The following is a 23,045-nucleotide window of genomic DNA, read 5'->3' as shown; positions in this document are numbered from 1 at the left end:
AGTACATGTATTACCACAGGAAGAAATTGCAATTATTACTGCCTGACCGGAAGATGTAAACATGCATCTTTTAATGTGTATGAATAACTAGGTGCAAAAAAAGAGTACAAAATCATTTCCTTTTCCTAGTTAAAAACATATTTTTACTCGCTAAAAAATCAGTTTACTCCTAACTTTAAAAAATAGGGAGTAAAATACTCCCACTTCAAAATCGTATCTGGAGCACTGCATGTTACTAATGCTGACCTTTGAGGGAGCAGCTGAGCAGGGATTGATATGATATGGTAGGTTATTTATAACGCACTTATTACACCAGAGGTTTCTAAGTGCGGACCCAGGCGAGCGCGTTGCCCCTGAGCTATCCTCCCGAGACAGCAGATTTGGAAAGCCTGGTAAATTACTTTTTAAGTTGTTCCTTTGCTATTAGCAGTGCCTATTCTAATATGTAAATGTTTAAGCAATTGGAGTTGTGATGCAACGTTGTCGACTGAAAACTCGCACACAGCTCTAGTTACCTGCCAAATTTCTTATCAGGCAATGAAAGTGAGCAATAAAACTCCCCTAAATAAAGTCGCATATAGATATTCAACCTAGCACTTGCCACTTGCTGGCTGCACTACCACTGTTTATCGCCTTATTTATTTATTTTACTTATTATTATGTATTCTGTTCTCTCCTCTGTTCCACACTTTCCACCTCTCCCCACCTCCATGCACTTTCCCCCTTTTTCCCTCTCCCGTGCACTTGCGCATTCTCAAAGTCACTTGGCCTAGTAAGATCGTTGTTTTTTGTTCTCCCTTGTTCCCCTTCCTTTGCCTGGTCGCGCTCTGAAACACTTGTGTACGAGTGCGATACAAATAAAATATCATATCATAAACTTTCTTAACACAATGCATAACAACGAACTGCAAGCGTGTGTGAAAGGATCTCAGATACACTGCTTTACCAGAGTGTGTGCTCCTTGGCACATCATTTAATCTCACTCGGAGGGTGTGCCTAAAGGGGAACTGTGCCCAAGGTGCCACGCCGAAACGACTGGCGCCGAAAGCACTGCGCCAGAATGTCCGGCATCATATCGTGGTGAGTACCTGCACTTCTTTTTTCCCATTTAAAGCACTGGCGTAGAAGGTTGATGGGCTATTAGTGGCGAGGGGCCTGTCGGCATCACACTGTGGCTTCATGGGTTGGGCGCAGAGCACCAGACAATCTGTGTGGGCTATGTTGGTTTCTGTGCCCTCTGTGTGCCTTGCGGTGATGCATGTGTGGCTGTCTACGTTCCTCTCTGGCCCTGCACGTCCATGGTTCATTCACCACTGAGCGCAAGTTGCGATTTGGTCTGGGGCATAAAATTGTCTGGGCACCAATGAAAAAGTGGCACACAGGTGCAAATGGCAATTCATTACTTTTGTGGAAGACGGTTTGAGTAATACCCCAGGGGAGGTTTTTAATAAAATGTTTAGGCCAAAACTACCAACTACATGGCGAAAAAACGTTTTAAATTGGTGCACTTAGACCAAAACAACTGACCCACACTAGCATTTTGCATTTTTATTTGGGGCATTGCCAAATTGACCTATAGCCCAGTGCGACCCTGGTTGCGAATGTGCATTCGTCTCGGAACGATAGCTCAGGGGCAACGTGTTCGCCTTGGAAGCAAGAAGACATGGAGCAACACAGGTTCGATCCCCTGGTCCGCGCTTTGAAACCTCTGGGTATTAAGCGCTTTTTAAATAACTTTTCATTGTCATGGCAGTGGGCACTTGGTGCAGAGCTATCTAAGGGCCCAAACGCCCACCCTGTTCGGCCATGATAAGCGCCCTGGGCGCCAGTTGGGTGCAGTCGGATTCCAGCAGCTCTCCGTGTGCAGATCGGACCATGCACCCCGCTTCTTTAACATCATTGTTAATAAATGCATTCAGCAAATGTACGTCAGTGGAAGAGAAGGCACTAGACAATTGTTCCCCGAAGCCAGGCCTTATTACATAATGACAACCGAATTCAATTTCCAAAGACCAGATGCTGTGTTAGCAGACGGACGCGCGCACTAAGTGAGGTGCACTCGTCCCGAGAAAGGCGCGCACACAGACACACACACACACACACCCTGATGCCAGGCGCTGCAGGGAAAGGCGCAGGTGAACGTGAGCAAAGACGGATGCTTTCTTAATTTTCCAAGCAACACCTCTAGGAGCGGAGGTTGGGGTCCGCCCCCTGAGGGATAGGGGTGACAGGTGGGGAAGAGGCATTCCGCATTAGCTAATGGGCGCAATGCACTCCCCAGGGTTTTGCGATGGGTTCTCTGAGAATGTCCTCAGCTGCTTGCTGCTCTCCCTGCACTCTGTCCCGAGCCGGCTGCCTCACACACCGCCACGCCTATTAATGATGGCGTCGTTGGCCGCTTTCATCAGCGTCCCCATATCTCGCCCCGCCATCCATGTTCTATCTGTTCTTCGGCTTGCCCAGCCCACCTCACTGCCTCGCCCCTCTCACATCTTCCCATTGCACTTCCCCCTCTAGCCCTCCTAATTAAGCCCCCCACACACCCTGCCAAGAATCTGTTACTGCGACTTTCCTGCTGGTGGTGCTGGTGTCGAACCACCCAGGACTGGCCTCTGCGCACCGAGTCAGGCGAGAAGGAGGACCCGAAACATAGCACTGCATGGATTTAGCAGCGGCGCTCTATTTAAGTGCTAAACTCCCTGCTCTGTCGCTCCCCATTGAAGCCTGTGGAGGCCCCTAGGCAGTCGAAATGCCCCCCCCCCCCCTTGCAAATGATCCCCTAATACGTTTTCTTCTTTCTTTCTTTCTTTAAATTAGAGTAGGCGTGGACGGACCCACGCAGGCGCCTAATACGTTTTCAATTTTCTGCACCACTTTATTTTGACGCGGGCTCCTATAAAGGAGTGGAGCCCATAGGCTGGTGCCTCCTTGGTCTAATGGATAATCCTGCGCTCTGCTCCGTGCTGGAGCGCGCAGTTAATCACTTCAATAGGGCGCCGATGCTAAAGGAGCATGAGGCAGTCTTTCAAAGTCTGCGCCATGCTTGTTTAGCATCGTCCCGCTCCCGTGCATGAGCGGGGTGGTAATCACTTCAATAGGGCGCAGGTGCTAGTTTAGCATCAGCGCCCTATTAAAAGGAAATGCGCCCCGCTCTTGTGCTGGCAAGAGCAGGGTGCATTTCCTATCATTAGGGCGCCTTTACCCACCACGCCAGCTCGGGTAAAGAGACCCCCGAACAGGAATGGATGCGGGGCCTGAACATAGGGGATAGGGGTCCGAGGCCTCAGCCTGTAGGACCTTTGTAACCTGAGCGATAGCTCTGCAGACTTGGGCTTGAGCCTGTGAGGTGGCCGATGTCTCTGCTGTCTGAGGCTCACGTCTGTATTACCCGAGGAATGGTGGCGTGCTTCTGGGTGCATGCATGCCCCCCACGCTCTCTGCTGGCCCGGCCTCGCTCCAGTCCACAGTGCGAGCTTCTCCCTCTAAAGCTGGCCTGTGGCCCAGTCAATAAAACCCCAATCTCTCGCTTTTAGGGCCCCCATCACCAAACGTTCTTTTAACCTATGGTGAAGAAAAGAAGCACGTGTTTATGACTAAGAAACAGTGGCATAAGGAAACGCGTGCTGTGATTTATAAATAACGGTACCCTTTAACCTCCGCGTCTCCTGGGCTATCCACCAACGTTCCTGCTTAGGAAGGGGCCACTGTAAGCATTACCATGGCGCCTTTTGCATTTCTGCCACCCCGCGACTGCCCCAGCCCAGCTCAGCATGTTCCTACGCCCTGGCTATTACTGGCAGCACATCGGCGCGTGCCTTATGCACCCGGGGGCGCCACTTCTAGGACCATAGCCATCCCCTCCCGGACCCCGCTGCTGAGAAGACACCCCCTGTCCTAGCCACCGACGGCTACTGCTCTGAGCCGTGCAGCCGCCTTCCTCTCATTCGTAGCTCACCCGCTCCTCCAATCTCCGCGGTGCCCCCTCCTCTCATCCTCGGACACCGCTATCGGCTCTGCCCCCTTCCCCCCCCCCCCACCCCCACCCAGGGGCGCGGTTTCCAGCAGGGATTCTCTTTCCCATCCTTTGGACTGGGTTTCTCTCGGCTCTGGCCCCACCCCACCACTGGACAGAGTCCTCCGCGTCGCGTGCCCCTCCCCTGCTTGGGCAGGGCTCTCGCCTCTCGCCAGTCTGGTCCAGGCCGCGAAAGTCTCCCCAGTTGGGAGGAGTCGGGCTCTGCCCACTGGTTCCAGGTTTCCACTGACTTATAAAGGCAACCTGTGAGTGGGGCATCCTTCCGGTCTCACCCTGCATCGCTCGCCAGCCCCACCCCTGCCCTCTCGCCAGTGCACCCTTCCTATCTCAGCCTCTCGGTGCACTGCTGCGTCCCTGTCTGCTCCCCAGCCCCTCCATCCCCGTCAGAGTGCTGCTCAAGAACTACTTCTGCCTTCCTGCTGCCAGTGAAGGGCTGCTACCTTCTCACCACTCTGTCCCAGTGCCCCGGTCCCCACCAGTCCGCCCTTCCTTCCAGAGACATCATGAGCCACTTTGGGGGCCACAGGACCGCGCCCACTTCCTACCGTCGTGTCTTTGGAGCCCCTCTGCTCTCCCCAGCCTCTTACTCTTCGTCCTCTCGCTACTCAACCTCTGGCCGGCTGCAAGCCACCCCTTCTCCCAGCCATGTGTCCCGCTCTACCGCCTACCGGTCCCGGTCCAGCGCCCCGCTGGTACGAGCATCCTACGACCGAGTGGACTTCGCCCTGGCCGAGGCAGTCAACCAAGACTTCTTGACCACGCGCTCCAACGAGAAGGCTGAGCTCCAGGAGCTGAATGACCGCTTCGCCAGCTTCATCGAGAAGGTGCGCTACCTGGAACAACAGAACGCGCAGCTTGTGGTCGAGCTTGGCCAAGTGAAGTCCAAGGAGCCCCGGCGGGCCACTGACCTCTTCCAGCAGGAGCTCAAGGAACTGCGCAGCCAACTGGACCTGCTGGGCAAGGACCGCGATCGTGTGCAGGTGGAAAGGGACAACCTGTTGGAGGATCTAGGTCTTCTCAAACAAAGGTGATGATCGTTGATGCATGGGGTGATAGGTAATTGGGGGATGGGGTTGATGGAGTACCAGGTGTTGGTGATCCACTGGCTAGAGGATTTGGCATCCACAAGTAGAAGTCAGGGTGTTTCCGGGCATGGGGAACCCAAGGGTGAGGCGTACAAGAGGCCGATTGGGTTGAATCTGCTGGTTCTCTGGGCCCTCCTCGAGAGCAGAGGGTGCTTGCGTAACAAGATGGAGGACACACACCTTCTGAAGCAGAGTTGAGGGCCCTGGGTTGGAAATCTATGTGGGTAAGCGGCCGATAGAGCTGTGCCATCTCAATTAGACGTAAAACTCTAGGACCAAGGAACATCCAACAAGATTTGGGAGAACCTTCCAAAGCCCTTTATCCTTGTCATGAGAGGTGAGAAGAGTTAATGGGCGAGGAGGACCATAGGGGGGTAGGAAAAGAGACACCCCGCATGGTGACCACCTACGCCTTTCTAAGCATAGATACCAGGGGCGGTGGAGTTACAACGGCCAAGAAGGGACACTGTTGGAGGGCAAGGACCATCCCAAGCGGAGGCGAGACTCTGTGACAAGGGAGCTCAAAGAAAGGTGGCGCACAACCTGCCTGAGGGCATTTGCAAGCGGAGGTGGTGGTCCGAGGTCTGGGTCTTCTAAACCAAGGCAGAGTTTGGGGGCGGGGAGACCTCGATGATGGAGGGCTCAGAGGTTCCGGGTGGTGAGGTGGAGGTACTGCCAACAGGTGGGTAGGGAGTGGGGTTTGGGAATGGGGTACACGTGGTGTGACGTTTAAGGGGCGGTGGAGGGTAGAGATGTTAGTGCTATTAAGGGTTTGGGGGTCCCATCCCACACTTTATTTTAAAACTAAGAAAGGGGTTACATGTCTGTTATATGGGGCTGGGAATATTGAGAGCTGTGCCTGAGGGGTGAAAGAGTGTGTTAACGTGAAGTAGTACTACGTGCATAGCATTGTGTTCCCTAAAGTTTTAACTACATGGACACTAAAAGGTTATTTAGCAGAAGAAAACTGTATTGGGCCAAAACCAATATTAAAAGATTAACGAAAATCGTATTCCGTAACATAGTTGCCTAATCAGACGAATACATACTCCTTCTGTGTATCTTGGGCCATTAGAACGTTGCGACGGGCGTATTTTCGGCCAGAGGGCCAATTCGGCTTAGTTACCCGTCCCACGGAGACGGATTGGGGAGTTTACAAAGGACAAAGAAAGGGGCTCCAGGTCTCGCAATAGCGACCGACTCAAAGCCCAAAGAGGGGAATGTTAAGCGCTCCCTTTCAGAATTCAGAATGCATTTGTGCAGAAGAGCCTGCCACGAAGGAACACTCGCAAGCCCCTCCACTTCCTGCAACCTCTTTCAGAAAGTAAATAAGCGAGAGGCGATCCTAGCGCCTCGTGCTAGCAAAGACAAGCAGCTGCTGCGCCGGTCGGTATTTCAATCCTACGAGGACGTGGGATACGCTCGATTCGCAACTCCAGAATTGCGCACTTGCTCGCTGCGCTTCAGAAGACTGAGGGCGCTTTTATTCAATGCCTCAACTTACACGGAGGCAATGCCTGTGATTGAATGCCTCCCACGTCTGACCCATGCGCTTGCCTCCGCGAACGGTGCAGAAGGGTGAGAGGATGGGGCAGTGATCAATCCAGCCCAAGTGGTATAATTCCCTCCACGAGCCTGGCAAGGGCACTATTGCCAGGCACTGAAATAGTGGTAGCAGAGAGGGGAACTGCGCTCCTTACTTCACAATCATGTCCATGCCTGGGCTGAGGAAGGGGTGCGTGCTCTCGACCCAGCTCACTGCACGGGTTATTTCAAAGAGAAATGCAAGACTACAAATCCCAGAATGCACAAGACAAAAGAATAGCTAAGTCACGTGCATATAAACGGGGAACATTTGGGATCTCTGTGCACAGATTGCTCGGTAAAGACTGCAGTTTCACGTTCAAGCTATGTATCATCCTGCACCTGCAGTCTGGGTTGGGAGGCTTGGGGGGGGGGGGGCGGCAAGTGCCGACTCTGGGTGGGGTTTCTGCAGATAGACTTGTTGCGGGGCCAGGGTTTGAAGCTGGCGCAGGTATACTTCCAGGGCGTGGCTCTCTGCACATGCGCAGTCCTGTGATTGTGTTATATCATTGGAGCGGATGCTGGTGAGTGGGAGGGGCGTCTGCAGTCGCAGCGTTGGCAACCGTGCTGTGGGCGCCCAAGAGGTGCGGCAGGCGGTGCCAGCTTGTGCCTCCCTACACACAGCGAAGGGAGTCGGGTGCAGCATACCCACATCAGGACCCTAGGTGCTGGGGTGCAAAGCACAACAGTTAAGCGACCCTGAATCCCACCTTTTACATCCCAAATTTAATCCAAAAACGCGAACTTTCTTGCAGTGTTCTTGAAAAAGTGTCCCCTTATTTCGGGCTCGTAAGTGGAGGAATATGCCCCAGCATTTAAATATCAGAGGACCCTGCTTGCACAGCAGCCACTGGTTGACCCAGTAATTCAATATCGGAGGACCCTGCTTGCACAGCAGCCACTGGTTGACCCAGTAATTCAATATCGGAGGACCCTGCTTGCACAGCAGCCACTGGTTGACCCAGTAATTCAATATCGGAGGACCCTGCTTGCACAGCTGCCACAGGTTGCCCCAGTATTTCAATATCGGAGGACCCTGCTTGCACAGCTGCCACAGGTTGCCCCAGTATTTCAATATCGGAGGACCCTGCTTGCACAGCTGCCACAGGTTGCCCCAGTATTTCAATATCAGAGGACCCTGCTTGCACAGCTGCCACAGGTTGCCCCAGTATTTCAATATCAGAGGACCCTGCTTGCACAGCTGCCATAGGTTGAACAGTTGAGCACTCTGCTTTATTTTAGGGTGCTGGTGGTGCACAGCAGGTCCGGCCCCAGGGTCGGGCTCCCTTTGCAGGCAACTGGGGGTGGAGAGGGGCACACAGTCCTAGGGCAGAGCTCCTTTCACTGGGTGCTGTGGGGAGCAAGTGCAGCTATAGCAGGGGTGGAGCCAGCCTCATTTTGTGGGGGCTGGGTGACAGTTTTGAAAGTTGGTCGTGAGTGGGGCCATTAACCCATTGGGCATTGACGCCCTGCACCCTCTTCCTCTGAGCCTAGGAGTCAGAATATCTGTTATGCCCCCCTTTTGTCCCACAATCGCACCCTTTGGCCCAATTCAGAGGATCTTAAGTTGCACAGAGCCTGGTGTCCTCTGTGTGTTTGCTTGTGTTTTCATTGTTGTGCCCCTCTGCCAGTGCTTTAAGTGGGGTAAGAAATTGAGGGGGGGGGGCTCGTTTGGGGGCGTGGCTTCCATTGTGGGCGTGGCCCAAAACGTGCACAAATCATTGTAAGGTGTGCAAACAAATATATAAATGTATGTGAGCATTTATATATTTGTATGCGTACTACTATGGTTTGTGTACCTTTTAAGCCTTATAAACATACCAATGTTACGTATTTCTATGTTTATAAAAAGGTGGCTTGAAAAGTGCACAAACCATAGTAATTTACGCACACTTGTGTGCTTACCTTACTATGGTTTGTGCACTTTTCAAGCCACCTTTTATAACCATAGAGATTTATAACATATTTCTATGTTTATAAAAGACGGCTTGAAACGTAAACAATTCAAGGCATCTTTTATAAAGCGTTGAGGACGGACAAAACCCGAGGTGGCTTTGTCCATCAACAAAGATTTATAAAAGATGCCTTGAATTGTGCATGTTTCAAGCGGTCTTTTATAAACATAGAAATATTTCTACGTTTATAAAAAGATGGCTTGAAACGTATACAATTCAAGGCATCTTTTACAAAGCTTTGCCGATGGAGAAAGGCGCCTCGGGCTCTTTGATCTCTGCTCAGAGCAGATAGATCACTGAGCCCGAGGCGCCTTTCACCCTCTAGGAACCCCTGGGCTCCGTGATCTAATCTGCATATTAGATCATGGAGCCTGCAGGTTCCCTCAGGGTCAGTGACCTGGCAAGGGCAAACAAAGGAACTGTAACTTCCCTGATGACCCCTCAAATGAGGGGTCATCAGGGAAGTTACAGTGACTGACAGAAGTGCCAGCCAGCCTCAGTGACTGTGCCTGGCTGGCACTTCTGTCAGCTCGCCTGAAATGAAACTGGCGGGCGCATCTCCCGTCGCCAATGTTGTGTGGGATGGGGTGCCCCGGCAGGGCCCCGGCTCAGTCCCACTTTTTGGAGACTGCCGGGGCCCGGCCCCGGCAGGCCCCGGCCCACTTTAAGCACTGCCCTCTGCCATCACAGCAGAGTGCTGCCTTTTGTCTGCATGCTCTTCAAGGCCAGGGGTTGGCTCTGCCCCGAGTCCTAGGATGGGGCCCCCTATGCAGGATGCTGAGGGGATCCTATCACAGGGTACTGAGCGGCACGTCTTCAGCCCTAGGGCGGGGCCCCCTATGCAGGGTGCTGAGGGTATCCTATCACAGGGTACTGAGCGGCACGTCTTCAGCCCTAGGGCGGGGCCCCCTATGCAGGGTGCTGAGGGGATCCTATCACAGGGTACTGAGCGGCACGTCTTCAGCCCTAGGGCGGGGCCCCCTATGCAGGGTGCTGAGGGTATCCTATCACAGGGTACTGAGCGGCACGTCTTCAGCCCTAGGGCGGGGCCCCCTATGCAGGGTGCTGAGGGTATCCTATCACAGGGTACTGAGCGGCACGTCTTCAGCCCTAGGGCGGGGCCCCCTATGCAGGGTGCTGAGGGGATCCTATCACAGGGTACTGAGCGGCACGTCTTCAGCCCTAGGGCGGGGCCCCCTATGCAGGGTGCTGAGGGGATCCTATCACAGGGTACTGAGCGGCACGTCTTCAGCCCTAGGGCGGGGCCCCCTATGCAGGGTGCTGAGGGGATCCTATCACAGGGTACTGAGCGGCACGTCTTCAGCCCTAGGGCGGGGCTCCCTATGCAGGGTGCTGAGGGTATCCTATCACAGGGTACTGAGCGGCACGTCTTCAGCCCTAGGGCGGGGCCCCCTATGCAGGGTGCTGAGGGTATCCTATCACAGGGTACTGAGCGGCACGTCTTCAGCCCTAGGGCGGGGCCCCCTATGCAGGGTGCTGAGGGGATCCTATCACAGGGTACTGAGCGGCACGTGTTCAGCCCTAGGGCGGGGCCCCCTATGCAGGGTACTGAGCGGCACGTGTTCAGCCCTAGGGCAAGGCTCCCTACGTAGTGTACAGAGAGAAACTGTGCACTTCGAGAGCCGTGCTCCCTTTTCAGGGTGCTATTGATATGATATGGCATTTATAACAAGCCTATACACAAGTGTTTCAAGGCGCGAAAAGGGAAAAGCCCAGTTCGGGTGTGGGTGGACCCCTCACTGAGTGCTGAGGGGAGTAGGCTTAGTTCTAGGGTGGGGCATGCCTCATGGTGGCTTGGACGTGGAGCTGGAGGCTACACTGACCAGGCACTAGGGAAGAGGAGTGTGGCACAGGAGGGTGTCCGGTCAAAGGTTCGACACCAAAATTGTCAAATGACCAAAGGGTCGAGTCAAAATGACCGAAAATCAAATGGTCGAATTTTTTTTAAAAAAAAATAATTTTTTTTTGGTTTTTGGATAGTAAAAAAAGTGATTTTTGCACCAAAAACGGTGGTTTGGGGGCGGGACCCCCCCCAAAAAAATAAAAACAAATTAGACCATTTGGTTTTCAGTCATTTTGACTCGACCCTTTTGTCATTCGATCATTTTGATTCGAACATTTGACCTAGAACCGCACAGGAGCAGGTGCCCTCCCAGAATGAGGCATCCTGCAAAGGACTCTGGAGGAGCAGGTGCTGGCAGTCCATGGTGGAGCATTGGCTGTGCAGACCGAGGGCTAGGCCCCCTGCAGAGTGTGCTGTCATGCAGAGCACCTCTCCTATGCTCCAACCAGTGGTCAAGTGTGAACAAATAAACAGGGGAACTATGTTCCCACTGCCCCATTCTGACGGTCACCCCCTACCCCTAGTAAAACCCCATACCCAGGTCCTTCCTTTCCTCCACCCCACCCTGCAACATTGTGTTTTACAACAGTTCTAGTAAGACTGACGCAAACATAATGAAAGAAAATGGATTTAAATGACCACCATTAGTCTGTCATTGTCCCACTCAGCATGCACCTTCATGCAGCCTGTCCTTCACCAGCCACCATTTCCATCTCTTACCGAACATGGCCAGACACACCCCTCCCATTGCCTGCAAACAAGTCTAAGCCTACAGCCATTCGTGTGCAGATCGCCATCAACCTGGGCGTTTTGGCTGCTTGGGAATGTTTTTTTTTCCCCAAGCAGCCCATTCCAATAAATAATCCTCTTCCAGCACCTGAGAGACAGCGCAGTGTAATGTTGCAATATCAGCAGGGCACAGGTTTGATTCCCCAATGGGGATGAAATAAAAAAAGTCTTATTTAAAAAAGTTGCCACCCTAGAACGGTATTGTGGGTTGCATAAAGTAAGGGAACAATGACCGGTTGCCTCGAAAAGTAAGGGAACGCTGTGACCTTTAGTTCTTGCCCACTTCGACCTCTGGCTCCAACCATCCAACCACAAGGCTGTCAGACTATACTGCGCTGATGATCCCTAATAAGGGTGAAACTGGCATGCAACTGTCTGCTGCCTTGACATGTGCCTAGCTTGGGTTGAAGAAGCCATGTATAAAATAGCACTGCCAGGTAGGACGTAGACCATTTCAACAGCTGGTGGGTTGCATTTGGGCACACGCCATGCCCATCTGCTCATGTTGCTCTGCACTGGAGGTGAACTTCCAGTGATGGCTACTGGGTGGCGCTGTGTTTTGTGACTTGGTTCAAATGGCTTATTCTACTATATATATATTCATTCTACTCCCTTCTTCCTTCCTAAAGTATCCCATGGACCAATAGAATTCTCATTATTTCTTAAGAACTCAGTCTTGGGTGTTGTATTGTAGGAGAAGGGTTGGAGAGGTTTGTGGGGTAGCTGAAGGACAGCAAGGTTGCTGTTGCTACCACATTGGCGCCTGGCAGATCCAAGGAACTCTACTCTCCTACTCACGGCCGTTGAGTGGCTCCATGCTAGAAGGCGCATGGAGGCGTTATCCCAGCCTGCATGAGAGTAATCGCGGCGAGGCGCTCGGTGTGTAGGTTAGAGCGTGGTGCGGTGGTCAAGGAGAGTGTGAAGGTGTTAGGTGTAAGTGGGTGCATGCTAAACTTCAAGGAAAGTGTATTGCGAGGATGATGGTGGGTGCTAAAGATGGGGCACCTCTGCAAGGTAGGAGGATGAGGGAAAGATGTTTGTGTTGGGTAATAGGTGTGCCAGAGCCAACACAGGGGCATATCATGTACATTTCGGCATCAGCCAAGGGATTGAGGACCAAAAGGCTAGGCCCGTGTGAGGGCCTTGCTTGTGCTAAGGCCGTGCTGCTTCTCTGGTGGCTGCCTTGTGTGTCTGGGGGGGCAGGCTTTCAAACCTTTTTGTCAAATGGTTGATCCTCAAGGTGGCTTTGTGTTGATTGGTAGGGTTGGCGGTGTCCTCAATTGGTGCTGTTTTGAGTGGGACCTCGATGTGAGATGGTTGGTTCAGTTGTAGAGCACTTTAATAATATGATTTGTGGTCCATCGGCAGGGGCTGAGATCATGCGTTGGCTCTTTGGATGCGTGGGTAGGTACATGCTGTCCCAGGGTGGGTCTTAATACATGCTTAGGTCTCTGGAGGCCTTCATGTTTAGGTACAAACCGATATTTCACTCTCAAATGTAGTAAAAATAGTGGTCGGTGTCCTGTGACGACCCACGAGTGACCATCCAGGCCAATGCATTTCAATGGAGATCTGAAGTTGGACCAGCATTTCAATGTGAGAGGACCCTGATTCCTGGGCGCATGGCACAGAGGGTGATGGGTGCAGTAGTGTGGCAATGTATCCACATATTTATTCAATGTTCGTATGGCCTGATCAAATCTGAGTAACAAACAGAGAAATCAAGATCAGTCGAGTACCCGTTAACAACCCACGGGCAGTGAATAAACTAGAAAGGGAAAGAATCAGTGTAGCCTATAACCCGCGGCGGAGGGATGAGGGTCGGAGAGGGACCACAAAGCCAGCCTCCCCTCCACAAGCCAGCAACACAGGCCTATAAAATGAACTTTAGTAATCACTATCATCATAGCAAAGGTCAGCTAAAAATAATGCTTCTGAGTTAATTGAAGGAGCTCAGAAAACAATCCAGGATGCTTTGAAATAGGAGTTCTGTGTCTCGTAGCCACGAGTGCCGCGCCCAGACCTTTCTCCGAACCGTAGAACTGTCTCAGGGTGCATCCTTTTCCTCCAAAATCTCAGAAGGATCTTTTTCACTACTATGATCCCTTTTGTAATCCAAGATCGTTGTGGACGATCCATGCCTTTTTAGTGCAGACACATCATTTAAGGGCGTTGTGGGATTATGTCAAGGACACCCTCGTGGGTCTGCTCTAGCACTCATTTTATTCCATTAAATTTCTCCAAAGACCATTGTACTGCTGTGACCATACGACTAGTCACCAATGCATTACAACAAAGCATTCACAGTGGAGCAGACCACGCCCAACCTAGACCTTTGGAAGCTCTGAAGCCAGGGGCCGGGAGCGCTGGATGGTGGCATGTCTAGGGTAGGGCTTCTATGGCGTGGAGGCAGGGGATCCTCTTCACTTGGTGTTGGGAAGTAGGGGCTGGCGTAACCTCAGTGTGGGACTGCTCCCCATATCAAGTGATGGGGAGAGGCGCTTATGAATGCAGTCAACGGGGCCAAGATTCACGCTTAAGGGACTGGGAGGACAGGGGATCACCCTACGTAAATTGCTGAGGGGCTGATGACTACATACTGTGCTGAGCCAGGGTCCAGGATACAGACCAGAGGCCATCGGCATTTCACAGGATTGTATAGCCTGTGGCTAACACCTTAGCGACCTGTCAGAATTGCTAGCCTCTGCCTAAACTCTCCCCCAGCCCTCCCCCTGGCCAGTGCTGCACAGACATTGGGGCTCATTACGAGTTTGGTGGTGCAGTGAAAAAAGTTGAGGCAGTACTGTTTACATCAATTTTTCCAGCAGCGCCAAACTACATGTTTTCCGGTATTTCCGCCGGTGGTATTACCGGATGGTAATAGCAGCGATCTTTGGAGGTACGGTGGAGGAGAAAAAAAATCGCTGATATTACCATTCGGTAATACCAACAGAGGCAATTCTGGCAAAAATCCCCAATGGGGATTATACCGCCACTCGTAATTAGGTGGTATTACCGCTCGACCAAGCGGAATACTGGTAGACTAGTAATGAGCGGCATTGTTTTTTCTGGGGTTTTGTGGCTGAAAGGAAATCCGCGCATATTGCCGCTTTGTCTCTCGCTCACTCCCTGGGTTCTTTAAATGGACTCGCTCTCAGATGGGCTATGAATTAAAGATGGCGCCCGCCCCTCACCTCTTGGGAGCCACGGAGCTGAGTCATCCTCTGGCAGAGTCCAGAACATCCGGGGCACGTGCTGCTGCCACAACCTCCTCCCACCAACTCCTGAGGGAGCCCACTGCCCAGACTCGCCTCTCTGTGGCCTGTGTGGCGGGGTGAGGCAGAACCCTGCCAATGGCCTCGCGGCCTGGCCTCGGCGCTATGTGGAGACCTCGGCTCCTGCTGGCAGTGTTCGGTGTTTGTCTTGCTATGAAGACAGAACAGTGCAGGTCAAAGTGCATGGGGGTCATGTCAGATTTAAGAGAGCAGATAGAAAGATGTTTGTGTTTTTAAATTCGCAGCTATTCAGGAGCATACTTTTTTTGTGGCGGTATGTAAGTGGCTAAACAATGGAATCTGTTTTTGAAGGAAACAAACGCAGGGGAATCCAGGCATCGAAAGACACTGCCAGCCAGGGACGATTGGAGACTGGAGGCTGGACGAGGAGAAGAACCGGGACTAGTGCCCACATCCTGATGGGTGCGAGTGGTGCTCTAGTTACTTGCGTGCCTTTTCCCTGCTCCCGCCCTTTCCAATCTAGGCTTCCCTCCGCATGCCCACATACTGACCAGTCAACAGAAGTCTGCATGGGACCCCCACCCGGAGGGCTCACAGGGGGGATTCTGATAGCCCCACCGGGTTTGGATTGGCTGATAGGACAATGTCCGAACAGCCAACCCAACAGCCAGGATGGGCAGAGTTATAGGGGGCTAAAGCGGGCAGTATCACGAGTTACTGCACTTTGCAACTGGTAGTTTTGACCAGTTTAACAATCAAATAGGCTTTAAAGTGCACTATTTGCAGCACATGTTCCTCATAACTTCCCCTTGGTAGTCCGCAAGCACGGTCACAAAAAGTAACAGCTTGCCGTTTCTGTTTGTGAGACCCATTTTCATTGGTGCCGCGGCCTGGAATTACATCCCAGTGCAACCTTGATCGCCCCCAACCCTTTCCTTCTCATTGGTGCATCATCCACTCTTTGGGATTGCACGAGGAGTGCGTCGTCTTCCTGCGCCGGCAGCAGCGGCGGAGCCAGCAACCCGCTTCTGGCGGGAAGGGAGGCCAGCGGGGGCTGTGGGAGGGATGCAGAAAGCCGTTAAGCAACATGCAGCAGAAAGCCGCTCTCTGCAGCGACGCGTGAGGGGCCGGTGGGACCGGGGCAATTCCGCAAAAAGATTTAGCTTGAATGATGAAATATCAGTTCACCACTGATGTGTTCTCACCTTATCACCCAAGGAACACTTAATCATTGAAATATTCTCTTTTTTTCCATTTCAGGCTAAGAAAGGGTGTTTTGAATATAACTCACTTCTTCACTTTCGTCAATATAGGTGTGATAAATACTAAAGACTTCATATCTTTAATGTTGAGGCAATGAGTATTTCAAATCGAAAAGTGTGTGAAGGCTCAGTGGCTCTTTAATACATGTCAGTCAAAGACAGCCATTCTTGAGATCAGTTTGCTAAGTCCATGATTCTATAACGTGGTCTAAGTACAGCGATCCCAGTTTTCCCATAAGACATGCGAGTTATTGGTAGAGGAATTTGGTTCAGAAATGGCCACCTGGGATGCCAATCCTATAGCAGTAGGAGAAGTATTGTTTACAGTCTAGCTTCTTGCTCTGTCACCCCAGCCTCGAAATTTTGGGGTCCTCTTTGATAGCATCCTACGTCTGCAACAATTCATCACTACCACGCCTCTGCTGCTGGTATTAACCGCCTCAATATTCAGAAAATGTGTTTTTTTTTTTCTTACTAACCACTCTTCAAAAACTCCAATATCCACTCTCGTGCTCAGCAAACGTGACTACCATTCAAGTCTACTCCTTGGCCTATCTACTCCTTCCTCCCTCTAGGTAAAGTCCTCAACTTCTCTACCCGCACTCTCTACAACCTACCCAGATCCTGCCCCACTTCTACCTACCAACCACATGCTGGTTGGCTTTACATGCACAACCATTCCCTTTTCCAAGTTCCTTCTCCTAGTCTACAAAGCTATGAATGGTCCTGCTCCTCAGTAGCTGTGTGATTGCATCTACGTTTACTCACCATTGCCTTCACTGTCCAATACCGTCCCTGTGCTTGCTCTCCCTCCGGCTCGTTCTTCATACTTGCCCCACTCCACTGGACCCCACTGTCTATAACTACCAAAGCCAGCCCAACATGAATCTTTTCAAAGCTTGGCTTGAACTTCACTTACTTGACATTTTTTGTTTTATTAAGATTTTTAAAGGGCTTTCACCAAAGCACTGCACAATCAGGTTAGATAATATGGTACATACAAAGTCGTAAGGGTTACAAAAGCAATAACTGAACTCGGATAAAGGTTAGGATGAGAGCTTTCAGCCGGGAGTGAAAGATATGTAGAGAATTGGAAGAGCATATGTAAGGTGGAAGGGAGTTCCACTGTTTGGGGGTAAGGAGAGGCAATGAACAGAAAGGAGAAGAGCCACAAGAAGTCTTTGGGGGTTGGGGGTTTTAGAAGATAGAGATGTTGGGACCAAAGAGACCGGTAGGGAGTATAGGTCAAAACAAGAGCAGCAGGATAGAGAGGGGCTAGACCATCACTTGAAAACAATTGAATGAAAATGGAAGCAAAGGCGGAAAATTAAAGGGAAGACGGGAGATGCTCATGAGGGATGGGGTGATAGAAGAACGTCGGATTAGAGAGAATAGAAAATGAATAGCAGCGTTATAGACCGAACAAAGGGGGGTGAGATGCGACGAAGGATGACCCATGGGAAGTGCAGAACAGTAGTCGAGGCGGTAAAGAAGAGTACATGTGATCAGAATGGTTGTGGCATGGAAGGATAGAAAAGGACGATTCCGACAAATGTTATATAGGTGAAAGTGACAAGTAGGAGTTGTGGGAGAAGAAGGAAAGTGAAGATTTGAAAAGAACGCTGAGGGTTCGAGCAGAGGATGAGGAGGAAAGGAGGGAAGGGGGATTGTAGAGTTGTGTTGGCAGTTAGATATTGGGGAAATAATACCCCGCAGCCGTGGAACGTTGCTACCGTGTGTGCCAAAGATCCGAATCGCGGTCTTTTTCATATTCATTTCTAAGTATTTGGTTTCCATGTGGGGACATTACCTAATTTAGGGTCCTTTCCAGACCTATGTATCAAATCAAGCCATGCCAAATGGTTGTCCAGCATCAACGCCTGGACTGAAGTGTGGAATCATTGTAGGGAAAAGGATTTGCCAGAGCATAAACCTTCGTTAAGTTGATAACAAAGAGGTTGAACCAAAGAGGCGCTAAAATGAACCCGCAGTTCTACTGCTCTATCTGCTGCGGACCCATGCATACGTCACCCTTCTTTCGGATTTCGTACTTTGGTCAAGATGTTCTTAGGAAGGGCCCTCAATGACATGAGGAGTGCCAGCTTATGCCACAGTATATTATGCTTTACAGAATCAATTGGGGATTGAAAGTCCACAATGCAAGCATGCATGGGCAATAAATTGTCTATTTTCTGTACTTATTAGCTGCATGTACTAACACCAGACACTGGTCCCCTTTAGAGACTAAGGGTGTAATCACGAGGTTGCTGGTAAGTCACCGGCAACTTTGGCTTACCGCTTTCACCGTCCGATATCCCGGGATTACTGGGATATTATGGGCGGCGGAGTAACCGTAACTTCGTCCCAGATGACTCCATGGGATGGGAACCACTGAAGCACCAGCACCCTTCTTAACGGTGCCGGTGCTTCAGTGATTTATCTGCCAGTAGGGGCCTGAACTAGCGGCAGGTCAGTCCTGCCAGTAGTTCACTGCCCCTACTGGCAGACTCGGAGTATGCTAGTCCGGAAAAGGTGCCGGTACACATTGTTACCTGTACCTTTTCCCAGACCAGCATACTCACAATGAAGCCCTTAGGCTCTCCATCTCGCGTTGTGTACGGAGATGTATCAGAATCGGTGGAACCGGCCTGGCCGCATGGACAGACCATCGCTCACACTCTCTCCTGTGATTTCTCTGCGGACATCAGAATGATACTGTAAATATGTTTAAAAAACAGCAGAGGATGCAGCATGTGTTTGGAGGGATCACAGGTGTGAACATAAGACTGGAATGGGGCTCAGGTGTAAGGCTAGAGGGTGGTACAAGTAAGCGGTCCCAGTATGAGACTAGGTGGGAGACCAGGAAGAAGGGGCCATGATATGAGCCTGGCGATGGCTCTGGAGCGAGGTGACGCTATGAGACTGGAAGGGGCCAAACCCACGAGTAAGAAGTGCCAATTGGAGACTGAGGGCGGGCTCAGGTGCAGACGTCACATCATGACCTTTGTCCAGGGATGGAGTCACAAGTTTGGTATGGAATGGAATGACATTTCAAGAGTGCAACGTCCACCAAGTGGGGTATCTTGGTGTTGGAGTCGTTGAGCCTACCCCTCCCCGCCCCCCCAATGTGTGTGAGCCATTGACCCGAGCCCCCGTGGACAAGTGTGCTGATTGGCGCATGTACTAAGGTGGGTATTGGACAGTTTTCGGTTCCCTCCAAAAAGATACATGATCAAAGATGAGAGAAAGCCACATGGCTAAAGAATTCCAGAGTTTTGGAGGTTGTTGCTGAAACTGACATGAATCCCCGTGACGCATATCGAAATGTAGACACTGAAATCTGGCTTCTAGAAAGAGTTCTGAAAGGCCTCCTAGGGGCATAGGATGCAAACTGATTCTGGGGATGATTCGGTGCAAGCGTGTGCAAAGCCTGGTTCCCCAGACACAGGGCCTGATTCTGAGCTCGGGGATAAGAGCAGTGTAGAAGGCCGATATTCTGCCCTCCAGTTTCCAGCACCACCATCCTGAGGTGGGTGGGTATACTGGCGGGGAGATGTGCTTTCCAGCTGTAAAAGCTGATCACATCTGTCTTTGTGGTGCCAGCGTGTGCAGCAGTTCCCGTGCAAGCACTTCTTCAAAGACGGCCACTTTTTTAGTTTCCTTGAGCTTTGAGTAAATTAGAAAAGTGATGCTGCAGTCTGGGAAATGCTGCAATTATGAAGGGGGAAGTGTGCAGTAGATGTAACTGCGCCACACAGGAGCCATATTTGAAATCCTGGTGTGGAGGTGCAAAAGCAGGGCTCTGCTAGGAGTATACCCCCAGTCCCTGCCTTGCATTCCTGATAGTCACCGGGGCTGCTGCCTGGCGTAAATCAAGCACATGCAAAAGTAGAGGCTTTCCTGTCCCTACACCACAGTCTTTCTTTGTCAGAATATGGTGTGTTTAAGAAAAGTGGTGTTCCTGCTCGGAACAACACATTTCCAGAGCTCTGAATCGGGCCCAAAGTCCCTGAAACGTCATTCTTTGCTTTACAGGCAGGGCAGGCCGCAAAAGGAATGCAAAATCGGGAAAAGAATTTATCTCTGCCTCCCACCCTTAACATAAGTTCAGTGGCTGCATTTTGAAAAGCATGCATTTTATGCATGTTAGATGCTGCTAGACTTAGGTAAACAGAATTGCAAAAATACAAGTAGCTGGAAATAAAAGCATTCACAAAATCCAGCTATAGGCACAATGGGCCTCATTATAAGTCGGCCGGTCTGTTATTAAAGTGCCTGTATTAACATATACCCGCACTTTACCAGACCGGCCGACTATAGGTTTGCCGGTGGAGCAGCTGAGGTGCCTGACTGGCAAAAAACGCTGTTATTACTGCCACCGGTATTGCCGGTGTCAGTAATCACAGCAACAACCCCCATAGAGTTCTATGGGAGTCCATGAATGGGGATTTACACTGTCACTCTGGCCCTCATAATTCGGCGGTAATGCCGCCAGACCGAGTGCCAGAAACGGTAATAGCATTTGCCAGTATCCTGGTCGATTTACCATCAGGATAGCGGCAGGATTGCAAAGACGATCAATATTTCCTAGATGGAAAAGCAGGAGTGAGAGACCTGGATCATTTGTTGTTCAAGCGTCAATCCAGAGTTAAACAACACCCCTACATTACACGCCTGTGCAACCACAGGTGGGAGGACACGAAAAGAGGGTGGGCCATGGTTAAGCATACCGGCATTACAAGTATTAATCTAAAGAGGGTCGAACTGGAAGTACCACACAATAGTCCTTGAATAGTGCATTGAACTTCAAGCCATTCTGCTTCATTGTGTGTTCCACCTTCTTCGTGCAGCCCCTATAACGGCCAAGTGTGGTGCCACGTGGCCATCCAGTCAGAGTGCAGTCTGGCGATCTTCAACATACATGTAGAATTTGAGGCCATGTGAATGAATCCGGTCACGCAAAGATCTCAAATAAGGTTTAAAAACCATAAGGGATGAGATAGGATCCCTGAGGCACCCCACAATTTATGGACACGCAGTCAAAGGCAAAATGGCCGCATTTTGAACTCGATCAGATAGAGCGTACTGAAGCTATGCCAATGCTGTGTCCCTGATGCCAAGTCTGAATAATTCCCCAAAAGTATGGGGTGGTCAATCCAAGGGTAAGAGGATCCTGTCCTGGCACCCACAAACCTTCTAAGGTAGGCCGTGGTTGAAGTGGGCAGGAACCGTTGGGAGCCGTGCCCCTCTACTTTTTTTAATTAAGTTTGACTGTTCCTATTCTTTTAATTTAAAAAGAAACCATTCCCGAATGGCTTTGTTTCAAAATAAGTGTAGGAAGAAGTTGAAACTGGCACTTGAGTGCGCTGCACTGAACGTTCCCCTAAACAGCAGGTGTGTTTGTTTGGGGGTTTAGATGAGGTAGGTGGGCAGCGGAGGTAGGCCAGCAGGGAATATAGTTTCACTACTTCGTTTCGTACACTTGGAACACTGTTCTTAGGTCACCCATTACAGACACCACGCCCAATCTGGAAATCATTGAGGAGGAGAAAAGTCTCCCAAAAAGTCTCGAGCTGAGATGTAACAAGAGACGCCATCAACTTGGCTGGATGTGGACGCCGGGAAATGGGGTGCAAGTTGGCCACATTGTTCCCATCTAATGAGGTATTTTTAAGAGTGAAGTGACTGCAGCTGACTTGAACGTATGAAGGGCAACTTCAGTGCTAAAGATGAATTCATAGCCCAGAGAGCGGCCGCGTCCAAGCAGCGCGCCTCGTTTAAGATGTCTGTAGGGAAGGGTCATGGTGGGTAGAACCTGGGGGCGCCGGGATAGCACCAACTCGCAGAGTTGCTTTCCAGTAACCTCATCATGCAAGCTTGGAAACAGAGGGCCAGAGCCATCCATTGAATTGTCTCATGGCAGAGGCAAAAATGCATACATTGTCTCTGCATAGTTCCTCCTCCAACTACATTCAATCTGACGGAGAGATCATTGCATTTCTTTTAGCTCCGCCGGTCGGGTACCAAGGCGTCCATTTTGTAATTGTAAAGCTGGTGAGGTGCCTCATTTAAGGAGGATTGACTTGGTAAAGGGGATTCCAGCATGATCAGCCGACGGATAGAATTGCGGGGTTCCGATAGAGTCGAACATGTGGTTAGTAGTATAAAGTGTCTGGCCTTTGACCCATTGGCTGAAGCTGAAGTCTGATAAAGTGTTAACAAGCAACTGAGCTTTAGGTTGTCCCAATGCATTGGCTCTGTTCGAGTTTGACAGTTCTCAGGGATTTAAAACCTCAGATAAATTTAGGGGTTCGGGGGGCGGCAAAAATCATATTAGGTTGAGAGTTTCTCTGTCACCTGAGCAGGACAATACAAAAGTAGAAACAATATCTGGTTAAAGTAAAACTAGCATAGAGTCATTAATAGAAACAGCAGTGAATGAAAGAAACTGGCCCCATCAGATGTTGGTAAGAAATAAGATTGGGCGCAACATAGCAATAGCAGTGGGAAAAGGAATCCTTTGTACGCAGGTGGCATCACTTAGAACTGGGTGTGATAGGTGGCATGCTTGGATAGGAGTCTGTTCTGCAAGTGACATTCTATAGGAGGTGTGTTAGCGAAGGAAGAACATGTTTCACAGATGGGTGGCTTAGAAGAGGCTTGGTATCTCTTATGGAAATGTGTGATAGCTAATCATGAGTAACCATTGGATATGGGTGTGTCACATGATTGTGTATTACACGGCCAAGAACATCTTTTGGAGATGGGTGCATTAGATAGCATTCAGCATCTCCTGGTGATGGGTGTGTTATATGACATCTGGTGTTGGGTGTGTTAAATGGCATCTCCTGGTGATGGGTGTGTTATATGACATCTGGTGTTGGGTGTGTTAAATGGCATCTCCTGGTGATGGGTGTGTGATATGACATCTGGTGGAGGGTGTGTTATATGGCATCTCCTGGTGATGGGTGTGTTATATGGCATCTGGTGATGGGTGTGTTATATGGCATCTGGTGGTGGGTGTGTTATATGGCATCTCCTGGTGGTGGGTGTGTTATATGGCATCTCCTGGTGGTGGGTGTGTTATATGGCATCTCTCGGTGGTGGGTGTGTTATATGGCATCTCCTGGTGATGGGTGTGTTATGGCATCTGGTGGTGGGTGTGTTATATGACATCTGGTGATGGGTGTGTTATATGACATCTGGTGTTGGGTGTGTTATATGGCATCTCCTGGTG

General features: G+C 50.6%; 1 protein-coding gene across 1 annotated transcript in view; it reads left to right on the top strand.

Moving 5' to 3' along the window:
* The first annotated feature begins 4,295 nt into the window (after positions 1-4,295).
* Positions 4,296-23,045, top strand: part of LOC138582486 (peripherin-like) — an 84,819-nt gene continuing 66,069 nt past the window's right edge. The window contains exon 1 of the mRNA XM_069653827.1: positions 4,296-5,060. Coding sequence (XP_069509928.1) covers positions 4,537-5,060 — 524 coding nt within the window. The 5' untranslated portion in view covers positions 4,296-4,536. The remainder of the gene's footprint in view (positions 5,061-23,045) is intronic.

This window comes from Ambystoma mexicanum, chromosome 3q, assembly GCF_040938575.1.
Source record: "Ambystoma mexicanum isolate Mex_15411 chromosome 3q, UKY_AmexF1_1, whole genome shotgun sequence".
In the NCBI taxonomy this organism is placed as follows: domain Eukaryota; kingdom Metazoa; phylum Chordata; class Amphibia; order Caudata; family Ambystomatidae; genus Ambystoma; species Ambystoma mexicanum.
Note: the sequence above shows the minus strand (reverse complement) of the source record. Positions and strands in the feature narration are given on the sequence as shown.